Source organism: Balaenoptera ricei, chromosome 3 (genome assembly GCF_028023285.1).
Source record: "Balaenoptera ricei isolate mBalRic1 chromosome 3, mBalRic1.hap2, whole genome shotgun sequence".
Classification (NCBI taxonomy): Eukaryota; Metazoa; Chordata; class Mammalia; order Artiodactyla; family Balaenopteridae; genus Balaenoptera; species Balaenoptera ricei.
The window spans coordinates 171603340-171628246 of record NC_082641.1 but is presented as its reverse complement, the minus strand read 5'-3'; the positions used below and the strand labels follow the sequence as shown (position 1 = coordinate 171628246).

General features: G+C 55.0%; 2 protein-coding genes across 2 annotated transcripts; both read left to right on the top strand.

The window, feature by feature from the left end:
• The first annotated feature begins 523 nt into the window (after positions 1-523).
• On the top strand, positions 524-21304 carry RAB8A (RAB8A, member RAS oncogene family). The gene is given in 9 exon segments (XM_059918200.1): positions 524-658; positions 661-865; positions 5542-5602; positions 9660-9720; positions 13808-13885; positions 15385-15474; positions 16045-16110; positions 17636-17686; positions 19956-21304. Coding segments are annotated over 9 exon segments (840 nt in total). The 3' UTR covers positions 20049-21304.
• Positions 7254-9401, top strand: LOC132362962 (chromobox protein homolog 1-like). The gene has a single exon (XM_059918201.1). The coding sequence runs from the start codon at positions 7472-7474 to the stop codon at positions 8027-8029; it is 558 nt and encodes a 185-aa protein (XP_059774184.1). The 5' UTR covers positions 7254-7471; the 3' UTR covers positions 8030-9401.
• Positions 21305-24907: the final 3603 nt, after the last annotated feature.

Sequence of the window (24907 nt, the reverse complement as noted above, 5' to 3'; positions counted from 1 at the left end):
CCTCAGTACACAGCTTGGTGGCTGGGGCCTGGCTATCTCTAGGTAGGTCCCCTGGCCAGCGCCGAGGTCCCGCAGCACGTCTCCAGGGGACCTCGCTTCGACTGTGACGGCGCCCCTGTTCTCCTTTTCTCTTTGGTTCCCCCTGGCCGGACGCGGAGACCTCTACACGGTACCAACACAGCCACGCCGCCTTCCCGCGCTCGTCCCGATACCAACTGAGGCTGCGCGGGCCTTGAAGGGCGGGAGCCACAGACCCCCACGCGCGTGCGCCCTCTGCTGGCGCCCAACGGTCTTCCCGGTGCGCGTGCGTACGCGCCCCAGACCCCGCCCCCGGGTTGAGGGCGCGCGGAGCCGTTGGCCAAGCTCCCCGCACTCCCCCTCTCATCGGGGGGCGGGGCCGCCCCAGAGTGGAGGGCAGAAGGCGGGGACACGGGCTGCCACGCCTCTACCCTGTCCCCATTTGAAGCCCCTCGACTCTTCACCGCTGGCCAATCGCAGTCCTCCCTGTCCTGAGCGCCGGCCAATGAGCGGCACGCTCGGGCTGCTTCCGGCTCCGTGCCCAGCTCGCCCCTTCCCCACATCTTCCCGAGACAGGCGGGGCGCGGGGGCGGGCGGCGGCCGCGGTGACGCGCGTCGGGCCGGGAGCCAATGGGGGGGTGGGGTGGGATCGGCGCTGATGGACGGGCCCAGGGGCCAGTGGCGAGGCGCTGGCAGCACTTCCCGTCGGGGAGAGAGTGTAATATGGCGAAGACCTACGATTACCTGTTCAAGCTGCTGCTGATCGGGGACTCGGGGGTGGGGAAGACCTGTGTCCTGTTCCGCTTCTCCGAGGACGCCTTCAACTCCACTTTCATCTCCACCATAGGTAGCAGGGCCGGGGAGCGGCCGGGGGTGCGGGAGGCCCGGGCCGGGCGCGCCCCTGAGGGGCTGGGGCTGAGGGAGCGGCCGGGCCGGATGGGGAAAAGAGCAGAGGGTCGAGGGAGCCGGAGGGGAAAAGAGCTGTCGCCTGCACCGCCGTTTGGCGGTTCCCGGGCCATGGGCGGGGTGGGCACCAGGTGCCCATTTCGCAGATGGGGAGACTGAGGCACCAACCCTCAGCCTACTCAGGGAGTGTATGGCTTGGACGAGGTCTTGGCGCCCGTCATTTTGTTCTGTCCTCGCAGCATACCTTGAAGCAGTTCTTTGGGGTCCTCGTCTTACAGAAGTGGAAACTGAGGCGCGGAGAGTTGTCCATGGGGAAAGGACAGTGACAAGTGACATCTGATCTCATTGAGCATTTACTGTGTGCCAGGCGCTTTATGTGCATTACCACACTTTCCAGTCCTCTGTGTCAGTTGCTGTTATGAGTTCGTTTCACAGTTGAGGAATTTGAGGCTCAGGGAGGATACTGGACTTGCCCAAGGTCACTCGGTCTACAGGTGGCAAGGATGGTATTTGTACCTGGGTGTGTCTGACCCAAAACTCAAGGCTCAACCATCCCAGAGAGATGCGAGCACAGCTGATCCACTTCGAAGCCAGGACTCCAACCCAGACCTCTCCTGCTCTTTCCTCTGGAATATTCAGGGGTTGAGCCCCTCTCCCTGACCCTGTTTCCCCCATGAATGAATTTCTTCTGGAAGGAATGGTGAGAGGGAGTCCAGACACTTCTTCTGCGCGGACTTCCATCTCACTCGAGGGTGGCAGAAATGGCAAGTGACAGCTGCCTGCCCTGGGACCTGTCATCCGGAGGAGATGCCAGATAAAAGCTTCAGTGAGAAACTAAAATCAGCGGCTGCCACAGACAGCCCTGACTTCCCTATCGCTAGACCCAGGACACCGGTTGTCACTTTGCAGAACAGCCTTTCCTGCAGGGCCAGCCCACATTGTGGTTGAGCAGAATTGACTTGTTGCTACCCAGTTCTGACATCCAGAAAAGTGGAGCTGACTTCTTCCCACACCACAAAAACAGCCATTGCCCACATGAAAAGTTTGACCTGGAAGTAACACGCATCAAGCAGAGTGGCCTGTAAGCTACGCAGTCTTGCTCTGGAGTGGGGAAGCAGGAGAATGGTCCCCAAGCCCAAGAGCTGGAAAAAACCTAGGGAATGGGCTTTGCTTTACCCCTGTGTACCTTATCTTCCTAAACCCCACAATGAGCTGCTGATGCCATCCTTGCCATCCTCCAGGAGCTGCACTTTGCAAGACACTTAGCTGCCAGATGTAAAGAGAATTGGACTGGAAATCATCATGCCTGGGTTCCAGCTGCTGTTTGCCCTTGAACAAGCACTTTGCCTCTCTGAGCCCTGTTTCTTCAGCTTAGGAGTGGTGTTCTTTGCTTTGGCCATCGCCTGGATGGTGGAGGATCAGAACTGTACAATGAATAGGGGGTTGTCACCACTGCCAGAGACCATGGAGAGGAAGCAGAATGTCTCTTGTAGTGACCGCATCCTTCCCCTAGGCCCATGTCTTTCTGATTCCTGCCCTTCCCTAACTCCAAGGTCAAACTTTGGGATAGCCCGTGCGTCCCCACCAATCAGGAAGTGATATTAACTCCTGGTAGACTGTGGCTCGCTCTCAACCCAGACCTCAGTTTCCCAGAGTCAGAACCTTCCTAGTGAGATCAATTCGGGGGTTGAGTGGTTTGTCTGTTTTTTAATTCTTGACCAGAAAACCTAGTCTAGTCCTTTAGGGCTCTGAGGAGGCCAGCCTCCACTTGCAGATGAGGACGTAACTTGGGCAAGGTCGTCTAAGGAGGTGGGTGTGGCACTCGAACCCAGGTTCCCTCCCTCCCACCCCGGGATTCTCATTACATTTGTAGCCTTCCTGCAGGCCTCTGTCTTCCAGGAAAGTTTAATTCTCCCTGACCTTGAAGTTATGGCCTCATGACTCTTAGGCCTCGTAAAGTTTACACTTCCTAATTAAATTTGGTATGTTAATAAAACCCAGGAGGAAGATAGAACAGAGTGATGCTTTGGGTTCTGTGGACTGAACAGTGCTTCTTGATTTCATATGTCCTGTGCATCTGTGAGAGAAGCGGGGATATGTTTCAGGAAGAGTTAACACTGGGTGGCTTAGTCCTGAAATACAACCTGATGCATAGAGGTGATTCTGTATTGGCACTGAGTGTATCTCTGTATTTTCTGTATAGATCAGGGATTAAGTGGCTATTCACCGTCTGCCCAGGTTACATTTTGCCAAAGCCTATTCTCATAAGCTCCGTCAATCGATCATTTGTGGTGTGAACTTGGCCCCGTGGCTCCTGGAATTGGCTCTCCCCAGCCTGGCTCAGCCCCCAGCTCCTCCTCAGGGCCCCATTCATTCATTCCTTCCGAGAAGTGGTTGATGTACGTGAAAGCGCTTACTTGGTAAACTGTGCGGCACCACGTAGATCCCGTTGCGCTTTATTTTTTCATCCAGCCATCTTTCCCCGGTGCCTGCTGTGCAGCAGGCATCCGCCTCAGTGCAGGGGCTGCAGAGATGACTGGGATGAATCAGAGGGAAGCAGAACTGTAGCAAGGCCTGTAGTCAAAGTGTGTGTGCAGGACGGGATGATCGGCTTCTAGCAAATACGTACTCAGCCCCCACCATGCATTCATGGAGATGCAACCATGAATAAGACGTGTGAGCCCCTGCCCTCCTGGAGCTTATGTTCTAGGAGACAAAACTCAAATACAGGCTTATATTCCCTGTGGTCCCCAGGACAGCTCCTGAGGCGGGCAGGGATGGAATTAGCATCCCCGTGCCGTGTTCTGAGGGGGTCAAGCCAGGCCTCAGTCTCAAGGCTTCACAGGCGGAGGTTTAGAACCAACTCCTGGGGGCAAAGGCTGGATTTGGCTGTTACCCCTCCACGCAGGCCATTCCAATTGGCAAGTTTTGCTCCCATTTGCATGGAGCGAATATACAATGTCAGGGATAGTGCGTGAAGAAGATGCAGCAGGTGAAGGGAGAAAGGATGGTTAGGAAGGCTCCCCTGAGGAGGTGACTTGAACAGAGAGCTGAGTGAAGGGAGAGGGGAGCCAGATGGCCATGGCATGAAAGAACATTCCAGGAGGGGAAGGAGCAAGCGTAAAAGCCCTGAGGCTGGTACACGCTTGGGCATTGTGGCCGGAGAGGAGGGCAAGAGCCATGGGTGATGAGGTGACAAGGTTAGGAGCACTCAGGCAAGTGTTTTCACTTTATTCTGGGGCCCAGGAGGCGGTGGAAAGGTTTTTAACTGTTTAACGGTTTTATTGTTGGGAATTCCCAGGTGGCCTCGTGGTTAGGGTTCCGGGCTTTCACTGCTGTGGCCCGGGTTCAATCCCTGGTCGGGGAACTAAGATCCCACAAGCCACGTGGCGCAGCCAAAAAAAAAAATGACAAAAAAAACCCCAAAACAGTTTTATTGACATATAATTCAACTCACCCATTTAAAGTGTACAAGTCAGTGGCTTCAGGTATATTCACAGAGTTGTGCAACCATCACCATAGTCAGTTCTAGAGCATTTTCATTATGACAAAAAGACACTCCACACCCCTTGGTCAATCTCATTCATCTCCTCATCTCCTCACATCTGCGCCCCCCTCCCACCTCCCCCCGCCTCGCCCCAGCAACCACTAAGCTCTCTTCTGTCTCTCTGGATTTGCCATTCTGGATATTTCATATGAATAGAATTACATACTGTGTGACCTTTCACATCTGGCTTCTCTCACTCGGCATTATATTTTCGAGATTCATCCACGTTGTAGCATGTGTCAATGCTTCATCCCTTTTTATGGCTGAGTAATATTCCACTGTAGGGAAAGACCACATTTTGTTTATTCATTCTTCTGCTGGTGAACACACTGGAAGGTTTGGAGCAGAGCTTAGCTTGGTGACATGGTTGAGTGTGTGTTTTGGAAGCTGGGGAGGGGACTGAGGGGACAACGGTGGGAGCCTGGAGAGCAGCCGAGGAGGCTGAGAGGTCACCCTGGTCCTGGGGAAAGGGGACTAAAGCCAGAGGGTGGGAGAGAAGGAGGGCAGGGTCAGGAAGGCTTCTTGGGAGGGAGGTGACCTTCTAGCAGGTCTTAAAGGAGGAGAAGTTTGCCAGGCGGGCAGGGTAGGGACCACCCACAGAGAAGGAACAGCACGTGTAAATGCTAGAGGCCCACCTGCATCGGGTACATCTCGGGGCCCAGCGTCCCGTGTGCTTGGAAGGCCAGGTGCGGGCGGCGGGAAGCGTGGGGCTCTGGCCCGGAAAGGGCTGTGGAGCCCACTTCACGAGGCTGCCTCCCGGGAAAGGGACGAGAACACGGCTTTGGCACCTGAGCTACCTGGGGTTGCCCGCCAGCTCTGCCCCTCACCAGCTTCACTCTGTGCCGCTCCTTTCTGCCCTCTGAGCCTCAGCCTCCCCTTCTGTGAGAGGAGGAAGCTGGCCGGGTGCCTCCAGATCGGTTTGCGGGATTCCGAGATTCGCGCGTGCCCGGCAGGTGCTCCAGAAACCATGGCAGCTGTTACCTGCACAGGTTGTCACCATCCGTCCTAGACATAGCTTGGGAGATGGACTGACAATGATGTGCCTTTTTTTTTCTTTTCTTTTCTTTCAGGAATTGACTTTAAAATTAGGACCATAGAGCTCGATGGCAAGAGAATTAAACTACAGATATGGTAAGAGTCGTTTCCTTCATCAGCCCCTCACCCAGCGGGTGCTTTGAGCCAGAAGCCCCTGGTGCCCCGTCCCCCTCCCTGTGACCACGGCCACCATCTCTCTGTGCCCAGCCCGGACACATCAGGCTTTCTTCAGAAGCCCCAGGAACGGTGCCCTGCTGGCTGCTGGGGCTTAGAGTCTATGTCGGCCCCTTCTGAGGACATAGCTCCCAGGCCCACTTCCGATGTGGGCACAGTCTGGGCCTGGGCTTCAGAGGCACCTGCTCCCATTGAACTTGGAGAGAGCCCTCCTGGTGGCGGTGAAGGCTGCCGGGATAGCAAGATACCACAGCCCGGCATTTCCTTCTAAGCCTATCAGCTTGCTGAAGAAGGCCTGACATCGCTTCCTCTTTTGTCTCCTGGGGACGCCCAGGCCTCACTTCCTAATACAGAGACCTGAAATCCCAGAACTGAAAATAAGCTGAGGCCAGGCCCAGCAGTGAGACCTGTTTCTGTTCTGCTCACCTGGGGCTGACTTCCCATGCTACATAAAGTCAGGGCATTTGTGAGTCCGCGTCACGGATGGTGACTCTGGTCTGCGGCCCACTGCGCTAGGAAGGCTGGGCTCAGATGGTCGGAGGCTAGGAGAGTCCTACCCTGCAGCTGCATCACTTGCAGGGAGGCACGGACCCTGAGCAAAAGAGAGAGAAGTCACATTTGGGAGAGTGGCTCGGTCCTCCCGGTCCCGGCACGTGCCTGTGGGTGGGAGGGGTGCCGTGAGATGGGCTGTGAAGCCTCCCTCCCTGCAGCGTGTCTCCCCAACTCAAGTCTCAGAGCCCGAACACAGCCCTGCCTGCGCAGCAGGTCCCCTTGACTTGGGTGGTATCCGCCTCTGAACCTGACTTCAGAATCGAAATCTGGGTGTGGCCTAGCCAATCCTGCTGAGCTGCGGCGGCGGCAGCCAGTCTCTGGCCGCCTCGTAAGTTCCAGGGCCGCAGAAGTTCCTCTGTTCACAACACGTTGGCTCCCCAGTAGTCCCGGTGCCCGAGTCCAAAGTGGCGCTGCACCAGCAGGCGGAAGTTCTGATTTCTTTCCCTCCTGTCCTCCTGCTTCTGCCCTTAGCAGTCGCAGGGGGGTTAATGACTCTCCTAGAAGTCTTCTAGAACAGTCATAAAGTAACTGATCATAACCGCTAACATCACCTGCTATTGGCGGCAGAAAGTCACCTTAGCCCCAAATGAGGTGTGTCTGTACAGTCCAGACGTGCAGAGCCCTGCACAGGGGGAGGTGCAGGGCCAGAGGAGGAGCCCTGGGCCCAGAGACAGAAGACGTGGTCTTGCCCTGGCTCTGCCACTGACCACTTGTCACCTTTAAACCAAACACTGAATACCCTCCGTGCCAGGAGCTGGGCTAGGCACGGGTGCGTCTTACCCAGGTACCTCCACCGTACCCACGAGGACGGACTTTCCCCCTGACCTCCACCAGGATGGCGAGCGTGGAGGTGCTTCCTAAGCCCCGCTGAGCTCGACCAGCTCAGCCCACCAGCAAGGGCTGTGTTCCCGTGCCACGTGACCAGCCTCTTCCACATACAAGGCCCCAGATTTTCACAAATAATGACATCCAACCTTGGCTCTTCTGTGGCCCAGAAACTGGGGAAAATCCCCAGGACGACAAGATGTAGCAGAGGAGGGGAGGGCTGTTGGCCGGGGCCTGCGGTACGCCACTTCAGTGAGGGGCTCAACCGCGGTCAACCGGCTTGTTGCTTTTCTGGTCGCCACTCCCCTGGCCGGCCCGACAAGACGCGCCAGTAGCGCGGCACCGATTCCTCTCGGGCTCGTGGGCGCTGCTCTGAGCAGCGTCATCCTTTATACCAGAAAGCTGGCGGGCACTATGGGGAAAAAACAAAACAAGAAGAAAGTGGAGGAGGTGCTAGAAGAAGAGGAAGAAGAATATGTGGTGGAAAAAGTTCTCGACCGTCGAGTGGTAAAGGGCAAAGTGGAGTACCTCCTAAAGTGGAAGGGGTTCTCAGATGAGGACAACACATGGGAGCCAGAAGAAAACCTGGATTGCCCCGACCTCATTGCTGAGTTCCTGCAGTCACAGAAAACAGCACACGAGACAGATAAATCAGACGGAGGCAAGCGCAAAGCTGATTCTGATTCGGAAGATAAGGGGGAGGAGAGCAAACCAAAGAAGAAGAAAGAAGAGTCAGAAAAGCCACGAGGCTTTGCCCGGGGTTTGGAACCGGAGCAGATTATTGGAGCTACAGACTCCAGTGGAGAACTCATGTTCCTGATGAAATGGAAAAACTCTGATGAGGCTGACCTGGTCCCTGCCAAGGAAGCCAATGTCAAGTGCCCACAGGTTGTCATATCCTTCTATGAGGAAAGGCTGACGTGGCATTCCTACCCCTCGGAGGATGATGACAAAAAAGATGACAAGAATTAACTGTCCTGAGTACCAGCCCCTGTCACATCTGACTGTGGGTTTCAAGTGGGGAAAGAAGGAGTTCTACTTGTCTTGACACCGTAGAGGGGGCTTGAGAAGATGTCCTTTGAAGAGCCAGTATAGTTTCTGTGCCCTGCAGCAGCCCAAGTGCTTTAAAGCTGTTCCATGCTGTATAGTTTGCACACCCATCCCAGTGGAGGGGAAGGAGGGTCAGTGTTTCAAGGCAACCCATTCTGAACTTTGCTGAGAAAAGCAAAGGGCCTTCTATGAAGGACAAAACTTGCAGAATGGGATGTGGGAGAGCAAAAGATACTATAGATCTTCAAAGAGCATCTCCACAACCCACAGCCTTCTTCCCAATAGTGTTAACTCTGCATTTTTACAGCGTAGCATGTATGTAGTTTTTGGCTATTTCTGGTGTATTATTTGGGGTGGGAGGGATGGGGTGGGAAAGAAGGGAGATGGGTTAGGATCATTTTTGTTAAAATTTGGGGCCTGTTGGGGGGAAATGGTGAAAGAAAGGAAAGAACAACTAATGATGATTTGGTTCTGTGTCCAGAATATTTCATCCTTTCAAAAAATGTCGTTGGCAACCTAAATGAGGACTGTGAGAGACTGTTTAAAAGCTGTGAATGCCTGAAACTTAGAAGCCAAGGTGTTCCCTGCCTGAGCTTAATGCTGTTCCCAAAAAGCATTAAGCTTTGGTAACTTCTTAACTTCCCAGTTAAGAAGTTACCAAAGCTGCCATTTGGAGGATGGAAACTGGTTGAGGAAAAGTCTTATTGGAGTGTATACACAGGCAGATCATTCTGTCTTAGAGGTGCTAATTCTTGAAATTGACAAGAAGACCCTTTCTTTTCCAATTTTGAAGTTATAAATATCAGCTTCTCCATCCAAGCCACTGGCTGAAGTATTTGGGGAAGGGCAGAGGGTGGTATAGGAGATGGGAGAGTAGGCAAAGACAAGGGCCGGTGCTCTTAGGGTGGAAAACTGTTGGAGCCTCTGTTTTTTGAACTTTGAAACCATTGGTGGCAGGGTTCAGTCACTGACAGCACAAGTTCACTGAGTCACTTCAAGAGTTGAATGATTTCTGAAGCCCTGGTCTCAGGAGAAGATTAAATTTTCATACTGGGGCAGTGGTTCACTTTAAAACAAAACAAATTTTTTTTAATCCTAAGAATAAACTAAAACCCAAAATGCTGTCTTGGATCATGAGATCCATCAGTTCTTGACATCATTTAGACCTGCATCTAGAACTCCGTTGTAAAATCTTTTTAGGCATGTGTTAGGTTTCTGTGAAAACTTTTGTTTAAATGTTAAACTTCATACCAACACTGTCAGTTTTTGTCTTAATAAAACTATAGATTTATAATCCTTAAAAAAAAAAAAAAAAAAAAGATGTAGCAGAGGAGTCATTCTGCCACATCCCTAGCCAGGCGACATCAGACACCTGCCCAAGCCACAGTTTCCTTCTCTGTAGTAATGGGGGGCTGCCCCACAGCAGGACGATGAATCAGGAGATGACCCATGAGAAAGCTGGGCGTCCATACTGGGTAAATGCCCCTCATTCTCACTGTGACGATTGTTCTCTTTCTGTGTCGCTAATATCCCTTTTTCTCCTCATCGTTAGGGACACAGCTGGTCAGGAACGGTTTCGGACGATCACAACGGCCTACTACAGAGGCGCCATGGTATGGATTGGTTTGGCGCGGGGGGGTTGTCTTTGGTTTTTTTTTAAGTCAAAATGAACATCAGTGCGTTGGATACCAAAATCTGGATGTTTCTGAGGAGCCCGTGCTCTGGCTTCTCAGGGGTCCTTGCTCCCAGGTTAGTTTTAGGAAAAGGCTGTGTGCCCCACCTCTGCCCCCTCATCCTCCATACCTCCCCTTCTGGCTCCAGAGACAATACAGGGTTCAAGGAAACCTAATTCTCCAGGAATGAAGAAAGACACAGGAAGCCGGTTCTTCCAGGTGAGGTCAGAGAAATCAGAGCCAGCATGCCCCAACACTTAGGAGCGCTCATGTGGCTCATGTCAGACTCTCTGGAACTTGCTACTGAAAACTTGAAGATCATCCAGGAGCTGACTTGCTCAGGGCTGTTGGCCGTTAACATCTGTTGCCTGCGCCTGAGGCGGGGTCATGTGATAGGAAGACTTGTTCATCATCCCTCAAATGTGTTTCTTTTTTTTTTATAAATTTATTTATTTTATTTATTTATTTTTGGCTATGTTGGGTCTTTGTTGCTGCGCGTGGGCTTTCTCTCGTTGTGGCGAGCAGGGGCTACTCTTCGTTGTGTGCGGGCTTCTCATTGTGGTGGCTTCTCTTGCGGAGCACGGGCTCTAGGTGCGCAGGCTTCAGTAGTTGTGGCTCATGGACTCAGTAGTTGTGACTTGCAGGCTCAGTAGTTGTGGCTCTTGGGCTCTAGAGCGCAGGCTCAGTAGTTGTGGCGCACAGGCTTAGTTGCTCCACAGCATGTGGGATCTCCCCAGACCAGAGCTCGAACCCGTGTCCCCTGCATTGGCAGGCGGATTCTTAACCACTGCGCCACCAGGGAAGCCCATCCCTCAAATATTTTTACCAAGCACCTTCTCCAGGCCAGGCCGAACTAGATGCAGAGGGCAACCTGGATTGGGCCAGGGTCCTATCCTCGAGAGCCCTGAGCTGGTCATGCACCTGCGAGGGGTATACAAAGCGGGGTGCTTGGGGGCCGTGGGGAGTGGGAGGCAGATCCCCAGGACCTCGTTCAGCCCCCTGGGTCACCCTCTGAGCTCGGTCTCCTTACTTGGAAAGTGGAACAGAGGAGTATGCTCCAGGCAGCTGTGAGGATACATGGCCAGCTCCCCATTGCCAGCTCCCACTGCACCCCATCCTTTCCATCATGCACCCCATCAATCAGCTATAGACCCGTTTCCTCCACTAGGCCGTAAGCTCCAGGAGGGCTGGGCCACCTCTTGGTCCCTGCCACATGCACGGTGCCTGGGACCATGCTGAGTATGCGGTAGAGCTCAGGAAATGCTGGTGGACGGCAGAAATGAATAGAGGCATTAAGTATTTAGAGCATCCCACACAGCGTCTGAACATAACAGAAACTCAATCATGTGGGTTGCAACCTTAGTGCTCCTCATTAAAATTAATTTACTAATTTTCCCCTCACCTTGCTTTGCTCTGGTGGGGCCGGGGGCCTTGGGGCACTGGGGTCCTGGGGGAGCTTCTGCTGTATGGCCTCAGGTAGGCCCCATCCCTCTCTGGGTTGAAAGAGCACCCCCTGCCCCATTCACCAAGCCTTTCCCTCCAGCAGGCAGTGGCCCCAGGTCTTGGCCATAAACCCCTGAGTGTGGGTGCCATATTATCCCCACTTTACAGATGAGGAGCCTGAGGCTCGGCACCATTCCAGGCCCTGCTTAAATTCACACATAGGGTAAATGTCTGGGCCGGTAGTGGCTGGCCCTTTCCAGCCCCGACATCTCAGCCAGCCCCTGACGAGGCTGGACTGAGCCATCTGTAAGACCTTGTCCAGCCCCAAGATGATTGTATCCTCCTAGACCTGCGCTAACCTGTACAGAAGCCGCTGGCTGTGTGTGGCTATTTGAAACCAAATCAGTAAAAGTAGGAAATCCAGCCCCTCGGTCGCACTGGCTGCATTTCAGGTGCCCCGGAGCCACGTGCAGCCAGTGGAGACCGTATAGGACAGCACAGAGAACATTGGCAACGTTGCAGCCCCATCATCACCTTTGTCCTTGTGGCAGTGGACCCTTGGGTCCCAGATTTGGGGAGCATCGGATGTCTGGTGTCCTGTTGTGAGCTTGCAAACAGATATGGGGAGCTGTGCCCAGACTGGGGCCAGGAAAATGGTCACTTGGAGCCCCGAAGGGAGCTTCATGGAGAACGTGGAATAGGGTGACACTATGTTTTCCAGGGACTTCTGCTCTTTCCTGATAGAGAGCTCTATTCACTGCCCCCGACACCACATAGGTAAAAATCTGGGACCTTGGAATCTTGCATACGTGGTGCCAGCCTAGTGGCGGTGGTGGCAGAATCCTGGGTCATCAAAAGGGCCAATCCCTGGATCAAGGGGCAAAAAGCCCTCAGAGCCCTGTGGCGTTTCTTGCGCCTGACAGTGGGAGGCCAGCTGCTGCACAGAGGCCCCAGTGATGCTCGGCTCACAGAGTCCGTCCACCAGTGTCTGTACTCACTCTGGCCTTGGCTGGAGCACGTCACACATCACGGCCGCTAAACGCTCCTCCAAGTCCTCCCGTCAGCAGTCTCTATTCAGTCTCCCCAAGAGACCACTGAATGAGGGTTCCCAGTTGGCATTTTTGAGGGGTTGTGGCTGCAGCAGGCTCTAAGGCCGCTGTGCGTATCCCCAAGGTCACAGCGGGGATTTGGAATTGCAGCGGCTCGCTTGCCCTGTCTGTGTGGTTTTTTCACACACCCTCGCCCCTGCGGTTATCTGCCCAGCACACAGGGCCCGAGTTCTTACTCTGCAAATTCAGGCAGCCTCAGAGACGTCTTGGCCAGCACCAGAGCTTGTGGATGGAGGGCTAGGCCCTTGGAGCGGGTAGAGTGAGGGAATGGAGTGAGCCGGGCCTGGACAGGACAGCTGGGGCCTTGGCACCCCGGGGCTGAGCCGCACGGGGGCTGGCGATAGTATTGCTGCAGGCTGGCTCACCACGCGTGCCCTGCGAGGATGTCCAGGGCAACACAGGGACTGTCGCCGGGTGGCCCCGAGCGTTGCTTGATCCTGATGAGGACCCAGGGAGATTCCTAACGGGAGCCAGTGTCATCAGCTCCTTTAGAGCTGGGCTAGAATCTTAAAGGTCACCTCTTTCTCCACCTCAGTTTCCCCTTTTATCAAGTGGGGATATTTGCCTTTCTTCTCAGCAGTGGCGAGATTGTGGGCTCAAGCAGAGACGGGTTCACTTTGCAGCTATTTCAGAACCCACGGACTGTCTCCCAGCTGCTCACGCGTTGGTTATGGAATCACAGAGGCCTCAGCATTGCCTGCCCCAGTGCTTGAAGCCAGCCCCGACTCCGGTGGGGTTGTTGGAAGGCACGTGGGCATTAGGGTGTGTCCTCCCGGGCTTAGACCCCAGTTGCGTCCTTTACTCTCTCTCGTGTGACTGGGGACAGGGACCTAGCCCCCCACCCCCCAGGCTCAGGTTCCCCGTTCTCACAGTGCAGACACTGGGACCACCCGACCCAAGCCTGTGAGGCTCAGGGAGACCCAGTCGCAGTACCTGGCTCACGGTAGGCACCAGATGAGGGGTGAAGCTGGGGCGACCAGTGGAGGCGGCCCTGGCTGAGCCCAGGAGATGACTCAGGGCAGGGTGGGGGGCGAGTGAGGGTGTGGAAGAGGCTGAGCATAGCCAAGGGTTGGCAAGGGGGGGAGCCCGGTGGGCATCAGGGCCATGGAATGCAGCCTGTAGAGCAGGGGGCTGCAGGATGCGAGGCTGAGAGGTTGGCCGCTGGGACCTCGCTGGCTGCCGAGGCACACGGGCGGTACTCATCCTGCCAGTAGTGGGGAAACAGCAGGGCTCCTTTGTAAGCACAGGTGTGGTAGGGTCTGGTCTACGGGGTGAAGGGTCACATCAGTGGCCAAGGAGTAGGGGACTGGAGCCTGGGACACCAGAGAGAGGCTAGTGGTGGAGCCCAGCAGAAGGAAGGGTCCCGGGGATGGTGTCCTGTCGGGGTCCCTGCTGCCCACCTTGCTGGGGCCTCCCCCCTCAGAGTGCTCGCGGCTTGTCCAGAGCGCGTGTCTCTGTCTCCCCCTGCTTATTAGGGCATCATGCTGGTCTACGACATCACCAACGAGAAGTCCTTCGACAACATCCGGAACTGGATTCGGAACATTGAGGAGGTAAGGCTTGGGGACCCCTCCCATGCACAGGAACCTCCCACACATCCTCTCCTCAGCCCTCACCCCGGAGCTTCCTGGTTTACACATGAGGTCACTGAGCCCAGAGGCACCTAGAAGTAACTCACTGGGAACAGAGTCAGGGAGACGGGAACCCACGCAGTCAACCCTGGAGAACACGCTGGCCCAGCCTCATCACAGAGCAACCCCGAGAGCCCATTTCCCCAGCCGGGCTTTCGGGTTTGGGCGACATCGAGGTCAAGGAAGAAGGATATCCAGTCACTGTGAGCATTTGGTGCTTTCTAGAGAAGGAAGGTTTTAGAGTCGGCATGACCTTTGTATTTGGTGGGTGTGGTGAGGGCATGTGTCAGGTTGCACTTTGAACTGCAACGGAGCAGGGTTTGAGCTGATATGAGCTCTCTGTGCGCGTGCTCAGGCCAGTAGCAGCAGCTGCCTGTTGAAGGAGACCTTGAACCCCGAGGGAAGAGAAGGCGGCCAGCGCCGCCTCCCTGTCCCAAAGCCAGTGTCGTCACCTCCCCGCTCTCCACAGAGCTCACCCTCACCCCCAGAGCCTCCCTGGACAAGGTGCTTGTGGCTTGTGATGACTCACCAGGTGGGGTTCGGGTCTGAGAACTTTGCCCACCCATGAAGACACGGCAGAAGGTCACATCACAGCTGGCACCTGTGAGCGGTTGCACTGGGCCACCTCCCGATGACCCCGGATTTCCTGGCAGGAGGCTGCGCCTGGCCTGAGGAGGGGCTCCTCACACTGGTCTCTGGGGAACTTCTGTGTTCCGGCCAGTAGGCGAGAGAGCCTTCCAGTTATTAGGAAGTTAGGGAGCACAGGAGCGCGTTTCCCTGAGACCAGATCTGAGCTGCAGCGAGAAGGGCCTTTCTGATGGTCCAGTCCTTCAGGAAGCGAGGCCCACTGGGTTGGAATGTGGGGGCGGGTTGGAGGAAGGGACCGTTTTCAGGCATGAAGGCAGAGTTAAGGGAACGCCAGGGGATGGCAAAGCACAAAGGGCTGGTGGCGGCCGAGGTCTGCGCCCATCCCCGGCACAGCCTGTTTCTGGAGCCCAGAACAGGGGCGCTGGAGCAGGGCAGAAGGTCCCAGGACAGCAGCTGGGGTCTCCAGCAGAGGAGCCGGGGAAGGAGGGAGGCGAGCAGGGGTCAATACCCCAGCCCCACTTGCCTCCCATAGGCCAGACCTGGCCAGGAGTCCGAGGACAGTCATGGTAGCCTAGTTGGCGTGGCCCATAGAGAAGCTGTCCTTGGCAGCCAGAAGGCGTGCGCTTGGTCAGGGTAGCAGCCAGAACCCTGAACTCCGTCCTGGCACTGGCTCAGTGACATAGGACGGGCCTCTCAGCCTCTCTGAGCTTCAGCTTGTCATCTGCCTAGCAGCCCTGGCCCCATCACTCTGGTCTTGGGGGAGGGGCTACCAGTTGGTTGGTAGTCCAGTGTGACCTTACCTCTCACCTCCCCCATCTGCCCCTCCCCTCCAGCACGCCTCTGCAGACGTCGAAAAGATGATACTTGGGAACAAGTGCGACGTGAACGACAAGAGACAAGTTTCCAAGGAACGGGGAGAAAAGGTGGGCATGGTGGCCGGCTTGGGCCTGGCACTGCCAGACACCTCGGGGCAGAGGGACCTCAGCGTCTGGAGTTCCCTGCATGGAGGCCAGCCCTGCCCTGCCCCAGAGGGCCCCCCGATTGCTCACTGATGGCGAGGCTGGGCTTTTGGGGAGACTCCCTTACAATCTTTCTGAGCATAAGATGACCCATCTTCCAGGATGCAGGGCTTGGCTGGGCACGCAGATGAGTCGGTTGTCCCAGTGGGGCACATGCCATGGGAAGGGAAGGTGGAAAGCACACGCCCAGCCGGGCTTCAGGCTAAAGACTGAAAGCAGCGAGGGCTCCTGGGTGTGCTCTGCTTGCTTCCGCACAGCGCCTCGTGGGACCCGTCGAGGCCACAGGGGGCGGAGAACAGAGCCGTGGTTTGAGCCAGGCCCCCTCCACCCTCCTGCCAGGGACATTCACCACCTGCTCTCCACTGGTGGCTTGAGGGAGCAGGCCCCACTCTGTCTGTCTCGGCCCCCCTCAGGGCGCCGTGCAGAGGTCTGGGTGCCTGGTGGCTGATATGCGCATGTTTTTCTCCCTCGCAGCTGGCCCTGGACTATGGAATCAAGTTTATGGAGACCAGCGCGAAGGCCAACATCAACGTGGAGAACGTGAGTCCCGGGCCCACGGCGCCGGCCCTTTAGGGCTAAGGGTCGGGCTGCGCCCTCCAGGGAGGCTCTGTCACAGGGACTGGCCACAGCTTCGGCTGCCTCTTGGACAGACGGCTGAGAGGCACTTCTTGGGCGGCACCGTGTGCCAGGCCTCTTGCAAGGCCCAGGGGGCCTGGGGGAACCGCCCCCACGTTCTGACATCAGCAGGTGCCTGCCCCAGCTGGGCGCCTAGGACATGATCTCACTGGCTCTCGCGCAGCCCTGGGGAGCAGGCGCAGTTCTGCAGGTGGGGAAACCGAGGCTCAGAGAGTCTCTGCGCCAGCTGGCGCCCAGGCCGGCCTCCGGGTTTGTGCTTTCATTCACACCACCCGCACAGACAGGGTCACAAGCCCATACAGAGTAGGGCACCCTGACCGAGCCTTGGCCCAGGCCTCCTCCTCCTGTCCGCCAGCAGCGCCAGCCCTGCGGCTCACCTGCCTTCTCCTCCATTCCGCCACTCCCGTGATCTTTCCAAAATGGATCTTCCACGCCACTCCCAACCTCAGCCCCTGCGCGAGGCACGGAAGGCCCTCCCTAGCTGGCCCCGTCCAGTGTGAGCTGCCCACAGCTCAGGCCTCGCCCACCACTCTCCGTCCCTGGCCGCCTGTGCCTCACCTTCCTCCAGGCCTTTGCCACGGTTCCCACGCCCCCCTCTTCCCATCAGGGACCAGCCCGTGTGGCCCCTTCCCGAGGAGGCCTCTGCCGTTCCCCAGGCCCTGAGGCCCACCACTTTAGGCATCCCCAGCACCCCGAGACACCCTCCGCGACAGAACTTTCCACATCACATGGGTGTTTGCTAAGACTCTGCTTCTCGCCGAACCAGGAGCCCCTCAACTGCAAATGCTGAGGCCAACTCATCTCTGTATAAGGCCCGGAGCAGGGTTGCTGCCAGAGTGGGGTTTATAAGTGTTGTCCAGATGGGGGAAGAGAAGAAACGGTCAGGAGCCTGTGACAGAGACAGCAGCCTGGGGTCAGGCCTTCGCCAACCCTTGGAAGATGAACCTTTCACCCTACCTACCAGGCCTTCTTACTGGGCGAGGACCCAGAATGAAGCTCGTTTGGCCAAGGAGCCACTTGTCTTTCTGCCCTGCCCCTGACTGTTAGAAGCGGGGCAGAGTGGGCAGATAGAACACAGGGGTCAGGGACGGAGAGCTCGATCAGTCAGTTAGCCACTGAGTGCCTTGAGACAAGTCACTTGGGCACCCCCTCTCCAAGCCTCAGCTTCCTCTCTGACCAGCCAAGGGTGATCCCACCTTCCAGGGTCATTGGTTTAGGGAAAGTGGCGGTCCAGGTGGGTGGGGGTATCCCTGTAGGGGCAGGAGATGGGGCTGAACAGGTGAGACCCATGCCCAGGTCTCTGTCCTAACACTGTTCCCCCCACTGGCCCTGCTGTTGAGCCACGCCCTCTGTGTGGCAGCATCCAGGAACCAGCAGGCCCCCACCTGCTTCCCACTCCTGGGCTCCTAACTACGTGCTTATTCCACAGGCATTTTTCACTCTCGCCAGAGACATCAAAGCAAAAATGGATAAAAAATTGGTGAGTGTGTGTCCTCCCCAGATCCCCACATGCCTCCCTGTTGGAGCTGGCTGGCATCGCTCTCAGTGGTGTGATGCATCCCCGGGCAGATCCTGCTTCTTAGGGCCCAGGTGCACCTAGTAGGGCATCTCTAGGAAGGGGGGTAGCGTTATCAGGTGTGGCGGGGACATCCACCCTGAACATGCCTCTCAACTTCATCTTTCCTCCGTGGCCCGGAGCTGCTCAGTACGAGGCGCTGCTCACTAAGCACACAAGCTAGCTGGGCACACCGGACCCTTTCTGTCCCTCTTGGGAGCCAAGCCTGCACGAAGCTAGAGGGCCTCCTGCAGAAAAGCCCCCCAGGCAGGCCCAGAACCACGGTCCACCCCGTAACAAGGCCCCCAAGCAAGGCTCGTGTCTGACAGCTGCCGGCTTTCCATCCTGATGAGTCCAGCAGGTCGATAGCCTTTTTCCTCCTTCCAGCCCCAAATTCTGCAGGTTGTGACAACCTTCAGTGGGTGCCGGGGCCCTGAGGCCTCCAGGAGGTCCTGCCTGACTCCCTCCGCATCCACCCTTTCATTCATTTCTAGCTTTTCTGTTTAGCACATGAGCAGTTTCACAGTCCCCAGCATGCAGCATAACTAGTGCTTTCTTGGTAGGGTCTGAACGCTGAACTATATTTTGCGCGTGTTACCGGCTAAACGCTGTCGTGAGTCTTACTCCAAAGCCTCCGTCCCAGCGACCACTCTTCCCGCCAAGTGATGCTCCCTGTTGTCTGATACGAGAGCATGACGCACTCTATTTGTGACCTCTTCTATGTCTGTGCATATAGGACTGCGTACACAATACAAAACGCCATTCAAGTAGTTCACATCTGACTTAAACTGAGTGTCATTTTCATAATTCTAAGATGCTGTGAATTGAATTGCAAGGCACACGATCAATTTAGTAGCAGCTGTTTAGCCAAAACAGAAAAGAGTCTGTGTAAACCACTGTACTTTGAGAAGAATTTTCTTAGAATTGTAATTTTCTTAGAATTCTTTTCTCTTCAATGTAACAGTAAAATTTTGATTTTTAACGATCCTACTGACTCAATCATGCCCACCGGGAGTTACACTGAGCCTCACGGCAACACTTTGCCTGTGCTTTTGATACCGGCCTGTTGATTGCCTCCAGAATGTGCCATATCCTTCCAAGGTATAGATTGTGAAGTGCTGATGTTCACCGTAATCCTTGCAGTTTCTTTTTCTTTCTTAATTAAGTTGCAAATCACCAACAGTTAAATTCTATTCATTTCCTGCCACCTTTGTTTATGTGCAGAGTTGCAACCCCATACCACTTCTATCAGTCTTCTTTTTTTTTTTTTTTTAATGTAATTGACATAGGACATTGTGTAAATTTGGCACTGTGTAGGCATTCAGCAGTTACTGTTGAATAAATTCAGGTTTTATCTGAGAGCTGAAAGATGAGAAGGAATTAGTCAAAGAAACAGGACTGAACCTTTCCAAACATGGTGATGTGAGAGAAAATAGGATTTCAGTTCCCAGGGTAGGCAGGGACCAGAACAAGAGGCTTCAGATGCCGGGCGACAGCACTGATGGATTTTCAACAGGGCTTGAGTTTAGGGCTTACCTCACCTGCAGCAGGGTGGAGGGTGAACTGTGGGGAAAGGTGGGGAGCCAGAGCCTTGACACAGGGGCAGGGAGACCAGCCGGGTGAGTGAGTGGCCCTGGGACCTTGAACCCAGCCCTTCCAAATCCCAAGAGAGAGTGCCTTTCTGCTGCCCTCAGCTGCCTCACTGATAGGTGCTCAGCACAGATGGGTAGATGGATGGGAAAGAAGGAGGGGTGGGTGAATGGAAAGAAGGAAATAGGGAAAGAAGAGAGTGAGATGGGTAAATAAGTGGTTGGAAAGATGTTGAGAGGGTGAATGGAAAGGGGTGGATAGGTACGTGAATGAGTGATTAAAGGAATGAATTGTTGGAAGAAGTGATGGGTAGTAGATAAAAAGCAGATCTATGGGTCTGTGAAAGATGAATTGTTAGTTGGAGGGGACAGCTGGATGGATGGGTGGATGGTTGGTTGGAAGGGGATGGATGGATGATGGATGGGAGGGCATGGATGGTTGGATGGAAGGGGATGGATGGAGGGTTGGTTGGAAGGTGACAGATGGGTACATAGGCTGGCGGTTGGTTGGTTGGTTAGTTCATTAGTTGACTGGCTGGTTGGTTAAGAGACATAGAGCTCATGTTGCTCAGCCATAACCTCAGAAAACCTCCTGTGATTTTCAGGAAGGCAACAGCCCCCAGGGGAGCAACCAGGGAGTCAAAATCACACCAGACCAGCAGAAGAGGAGCAGCTTTTTCCGATGTGTTCTTCTGTGAGGAATGCCGCCTTACCCTGAGCCTCGCTCAGCCGAGCTGACTGTGCCTGTCCTGAGTGAGCCCCTCACTCAGCCGGGGCCCTCCCCTCTCACCACTCCCCGCCACGCCGCGGCCACCGGGCCCGTGGCCACCAGAACACAATCGAGAAATTGTTTATTTTAGTAACTGATCTTTTTCAACTCTGGAGACGGAAGAAGTTAAGAATCTGCTACCTTTCCTGCGACATCCACTGAATGGGTCCACGCACCGTGTGAAGCTAGAGAGAGAGGTGGAGCCGCGGCACGGCCGTCAGTAGCAGCCCACACGGCAGGCCTCCATCTCTGGGCCTCGACATAGCTAGAGCCCCGCCGGAAAGCCCGTCCATGTCCCCCGCGACAGAAGCGAGGCCCCCAAAGGCCAGTGATAGCTCCGGGGGAGCCGGACTCTGCACCCTGAGCGAGGCAACTCACATCAGGCCCAGGAAGCGTCTGCCCAACCAATCCAACGCCTGCTTTCACCTCTTCTCTCAGTTTTTGGACGAGTGACAGAAACCGTTATCTACTCCCCGCCCCCCCGGCTCCCGCCCACCCCCATGTTAACTGTCAAACCAAAGGGAAGCACAAATTAAGGAAATCCTGAGGAAAGAAGCATGGAGTGGCCTTTCCTGTTTACAGCCAGGTTTGGTCCCGTGGTCCAGCCGGGCCTTGGGCATGGCCAGTAGGTCCCTCCACAGTCCCCACCTGAGCACTGAGGGGTCTCCGTGCATGCAACGGGTGAGCCCAAAATGCAATCACGCACGGCCCACCCTCGATCGGGGCACCTACTCCTCTTCGTCCTCCCGCTGTCTCCAAATCGGACGTTCTTTCTAGAGATTTTTATTTTTCCAGATATGTAGTGTCAGGAGGTGATTCTGTCCTTGATTTCCAACGGCAGACCCAGGTGATCGGGAACACACGCACCCCCCCCTCCCCCAACCTCTGGGACATGGCTGAGAGTGCGGGTGGCCTGCGGGGCCCGACTGCAGAGCGTTCTGGGTGGGTTTTTAACTGCCGTTGCTCAGTTCTGTTTTGACAGCTCTGCCTTCCCGTAGAGACTGCAGTCGGGACCAGGTAACCAGGTCGGGGGGTGTCACCAGGGAGCCTTTCTTTTTCTCTTTTTTTGAATTAAAACCAACATACCAGCAATCGTCTGCTCTCCCCTTGGTATCTCTTAACATGCTCTGTTTACATCGATAAATGCACTTAAGGAAAACAAATTAAAGCTCATTTTAAAGTTAACGGATTTTTATGTCCGCATTCTCTGTGTAGGTACACAGATGTGGCCAGATGTTGGGTTCACAGGATGCCCGCTATTTAAAACACAGCCCAGGTCAGCAGGGGCCTCAGGTCTGGACAAGATCAAAGTAGAGGTGGCAGGTTACCCCAGGCTGGAGGAGAAGGTCACCCCAAGCTCTGAGGAGGTGACACCGTTATCAAAAGACTGACTTGGGAAAATAAGCTTCCCAACCTGCCCCCTGCCCCGAACACACGCAGCACAGGAAAACGAGGAGGTGTCCCTCCCCGCAGCACCACTTCGTACACCACACCCCCGGCTTAACCCGCTCAGTCCACATCAGTCCCCTTCATGCCACCAAGTGTCTCTCGTCTTGGTCCCTACCGCACCCATTTTGCCAAGTTGAGCGCTCCACTCTGAGCACCCCCCTCACCTCTCAGGAAGTCTCCTCCCCATGATCCTGCTTCAGACCCACGGCACAACCAGGGGCTGAGCCTCAGTTGGGCACGATCATAGTTCCCACCTCATAGGATGGCTATGAAGAGCCCGCGAGAGGGCGCATCCCAAGCTAACTGCTGTCACATTGTGTCATCATATTCATATCCATTATCATTAGCATCATTATTTGTCTTGTGCCCCAAGAGAAAAGCTCACCTCTCTTTTTACACCTTGTCTCTAATGGGGAACAAGTCATCCAAGTAGCTTACAGCTTTGAGCTGTAAGTATTTGCCCCATAATGCCCCAAATTTCCACCAGTGGCCCCCCCAACCAAGTCAGGTGGCATCTTTGAACTCCTCAGTCCAACCTTGTACCAACCTCTTGCTCAGAGAGTCATTACTATTCATTGTGTCTAAAGACTTTGATGGGGTGGCAGGTGGGGAAGCAGCTCCTCAGCTACCATCCTCTTGTACCGAGACAGATGACACATTGGCTCTTTTTCTAATAACAGATTTATTGAGACGTAATTCACACACCATACAGTTCACCCACGAAAGTGTGCAATTCAGTAGTCTTTACTATATTCACAGCCTTGTGCAGCCATCACCAGAGTCCATTTTAGAACATTTTTATCACTCAGTACCCATTAGCGGTCACTCCCCATTCTCCCTCCCTCAGTCCCTGGCAACCACTAACCTACTTTCTGTCTATGGATTTGCCTGTTCTGGACGTTTCGTATAAATAGAATCGCACACTATGTGGCCTTTTGCATCTGGCTTCTTTCACTCAGCATAAAGTTTTAGAGATCAGTCATGAGCTTCATCCCTTTTTATGGCTGCACAGTATTCCATTGTGTGGATGGACCATATCTTTTATGTGTTCATCCACTGATGGACGTTTGGGTTGTCTCCACCTTTTGGACACTTTGCCTATTGGTCTGCTTCTCAAGTGTGCCAAGTTTGTTCCTATCCCAGGGCCTTTGCCCCTGCTGTCTCCTCTTCTGCCAGCCTCTCCTGCATGTGGACTTCTGTGGCATCAGTCTCCCGGTGGAGTGTGAGCTCCAGCATGACATGAACAGGGCCTGTTTTGTCTTCTGCTTCATCCCCAGCACCTAACATGGTGCCCACAGTTGGGGCTCAGTCAGTTTTTGTGGAATGAATGAATAGAATGGAGGCATTGGAGAACGAGAGAACTGTGAAATTGCGTCAAGCCCAGAGTTGACAGAGCCTAAGGGCTTCCCCACCCCTGACATCGACAGCCCCAGCATATCCCTGGGCTGAGACACCACTGTGGCCACCTACCCCGAGAGCCACCCCACATGGGGGCCAGTGAATGTCCCACTCACCAGCTGGGGCCTCCAGTGAGAAGCCCAGACCTGACTTTGGAAGGGTAAGGGGCTGACTTCAGAGGGGCAGGGGCCTTGGAGTCTCCCAGCCCCACCGTCTCCCTGCTGGTCCCCTTCTGGAATGTTCCTCTGAGGGCCATGTTCAAAGACTGTGGCCACCAAGAGATGGGGGATGATTGTGTTGTGACAGTCTCAGGGGAGGACATTAGTTTGGGAAAGACCGCATCACCCCCAGGCAGGTCAGGGTAATCAGGGTGGTGCCCTCTGTGGTGGGGCCTCAGGGGTGTGGGCTGGAGGTGAACTGAAACACCTCATGTTTCTGGAGACTGAACTCTATGTAAATGAGATCCCCGATGGCCAGACTTTCTAAGTGACAAGGGTCTCTTGGACAATTCTGATCCCCTGCCCAAAGCATTGCTCCTCTCCTCGAGGTTGGGACCTGGTCCATTGGGCCGTGGAAGGCATGGAGGATCAGAGAGGTGAAATGAGTTGCCCAAGGCAGCCCAGCTTGTGAGATCTGGAGGCCAAACTTGCATCTACCCCAGCCAGGCACAAAGGCATCAGCTCAAGTCACAGGGAAGAGTCCTAATATTGCTCTTAACTGAGCCCCATGCTGCATGCTTGAAGGTTGTCTTGCCTAATCGTCGTCACGTGACTAAGGAGGGCTATCTTCGTGCCCACTTCACAGATGAGGAAACTGAGGCCCAGAAGAGTTTGAGTGACTCACCCAAAGCCGCACAGTGAGTGAGTGAGAAACCAGGTTCCATGTGTCTCCTGTTTGAGCCTTACTGACCCGCAGGCTCCAGACAAGGCCAGCACCACCACCCCCAACCCCCGTCAACAACCCCAGGAGCAGGGGATGGTGATGGCATCCAGCTTGAGCCTGCAATGGGGGGGCTATCTAGACCAGCTGCACCAGGGTGATAGGTCCGCAGGGAGGCCCCCAGCTCAGCCACAAGGATCTGGGCCGTTTCTCTCTGAAAAGGGAGGAGGAAGTGGTTTTGCCTGTGTGCCGGGGACGGGTGAGGCAGCCAGCACGCGTCTGGGGCGAGCTGATCTGTTAGGCAGGGGTTCCCATGCTCAGGGCCCACAATGTGTGTAGGGGCCCCCAAAATGTTTTAGTGTTTAAAAATCAGGAGAAAAAAATGGATACAATAATAATGAATATATAAAATAAATCCAGCCCAGGGTACGTTGGTCTTGATATCAAGGCGGTTGTAAAATATAATTTTAAATGGGTGTGTTCTTTTTTTTGTTTGTTTTCTTACAGAGCAAGTCATAATGTAGCCCCGTGGCACCCAGTGAGGCCTCAGCCTGTGCAGGCTCAATCCTGCCTCAGGGATTTTGCTCGTGCCGTTCCCTCCCCCTAGAGCACTCTTTCTGTGCAACAACCCGGCAATCAACTTGACTCCTACCTGCCCCCCCAGCAAGCCCTTTCCTCCAGATCAGTTAGGCCCCCCTCTGCGGGGTTCTTGCAACTCCAGTTCCCCCTTCCTGACAGGCTGTCTACTTTGAAACAATGACATTAATCATTTCTCACTTCTCTTCGTTTCTCCCCAGGTTATAGATGCTGGGAGGGCAGGACCTATGCCTGTCTTGGGGTCACCTCTTTTGTTCCCTGAGGATCTGGCACACAATAGGTGCTCAGTAAAGGCTTGTCGAGGTCTGGATGGAGCAAGGGTGTCTATCCACCTGCATGCAGCTCAGCAGCTCGGTCAGACTGCAGATGGGGCGGGGAGGCGGGGCGGGGGGTGGGTGTCCTAGTCCCCGCCCAGGGCTCACCTACTTAAGGAAACAGGAACCGCTTGGGGCAACGCCCCACCCC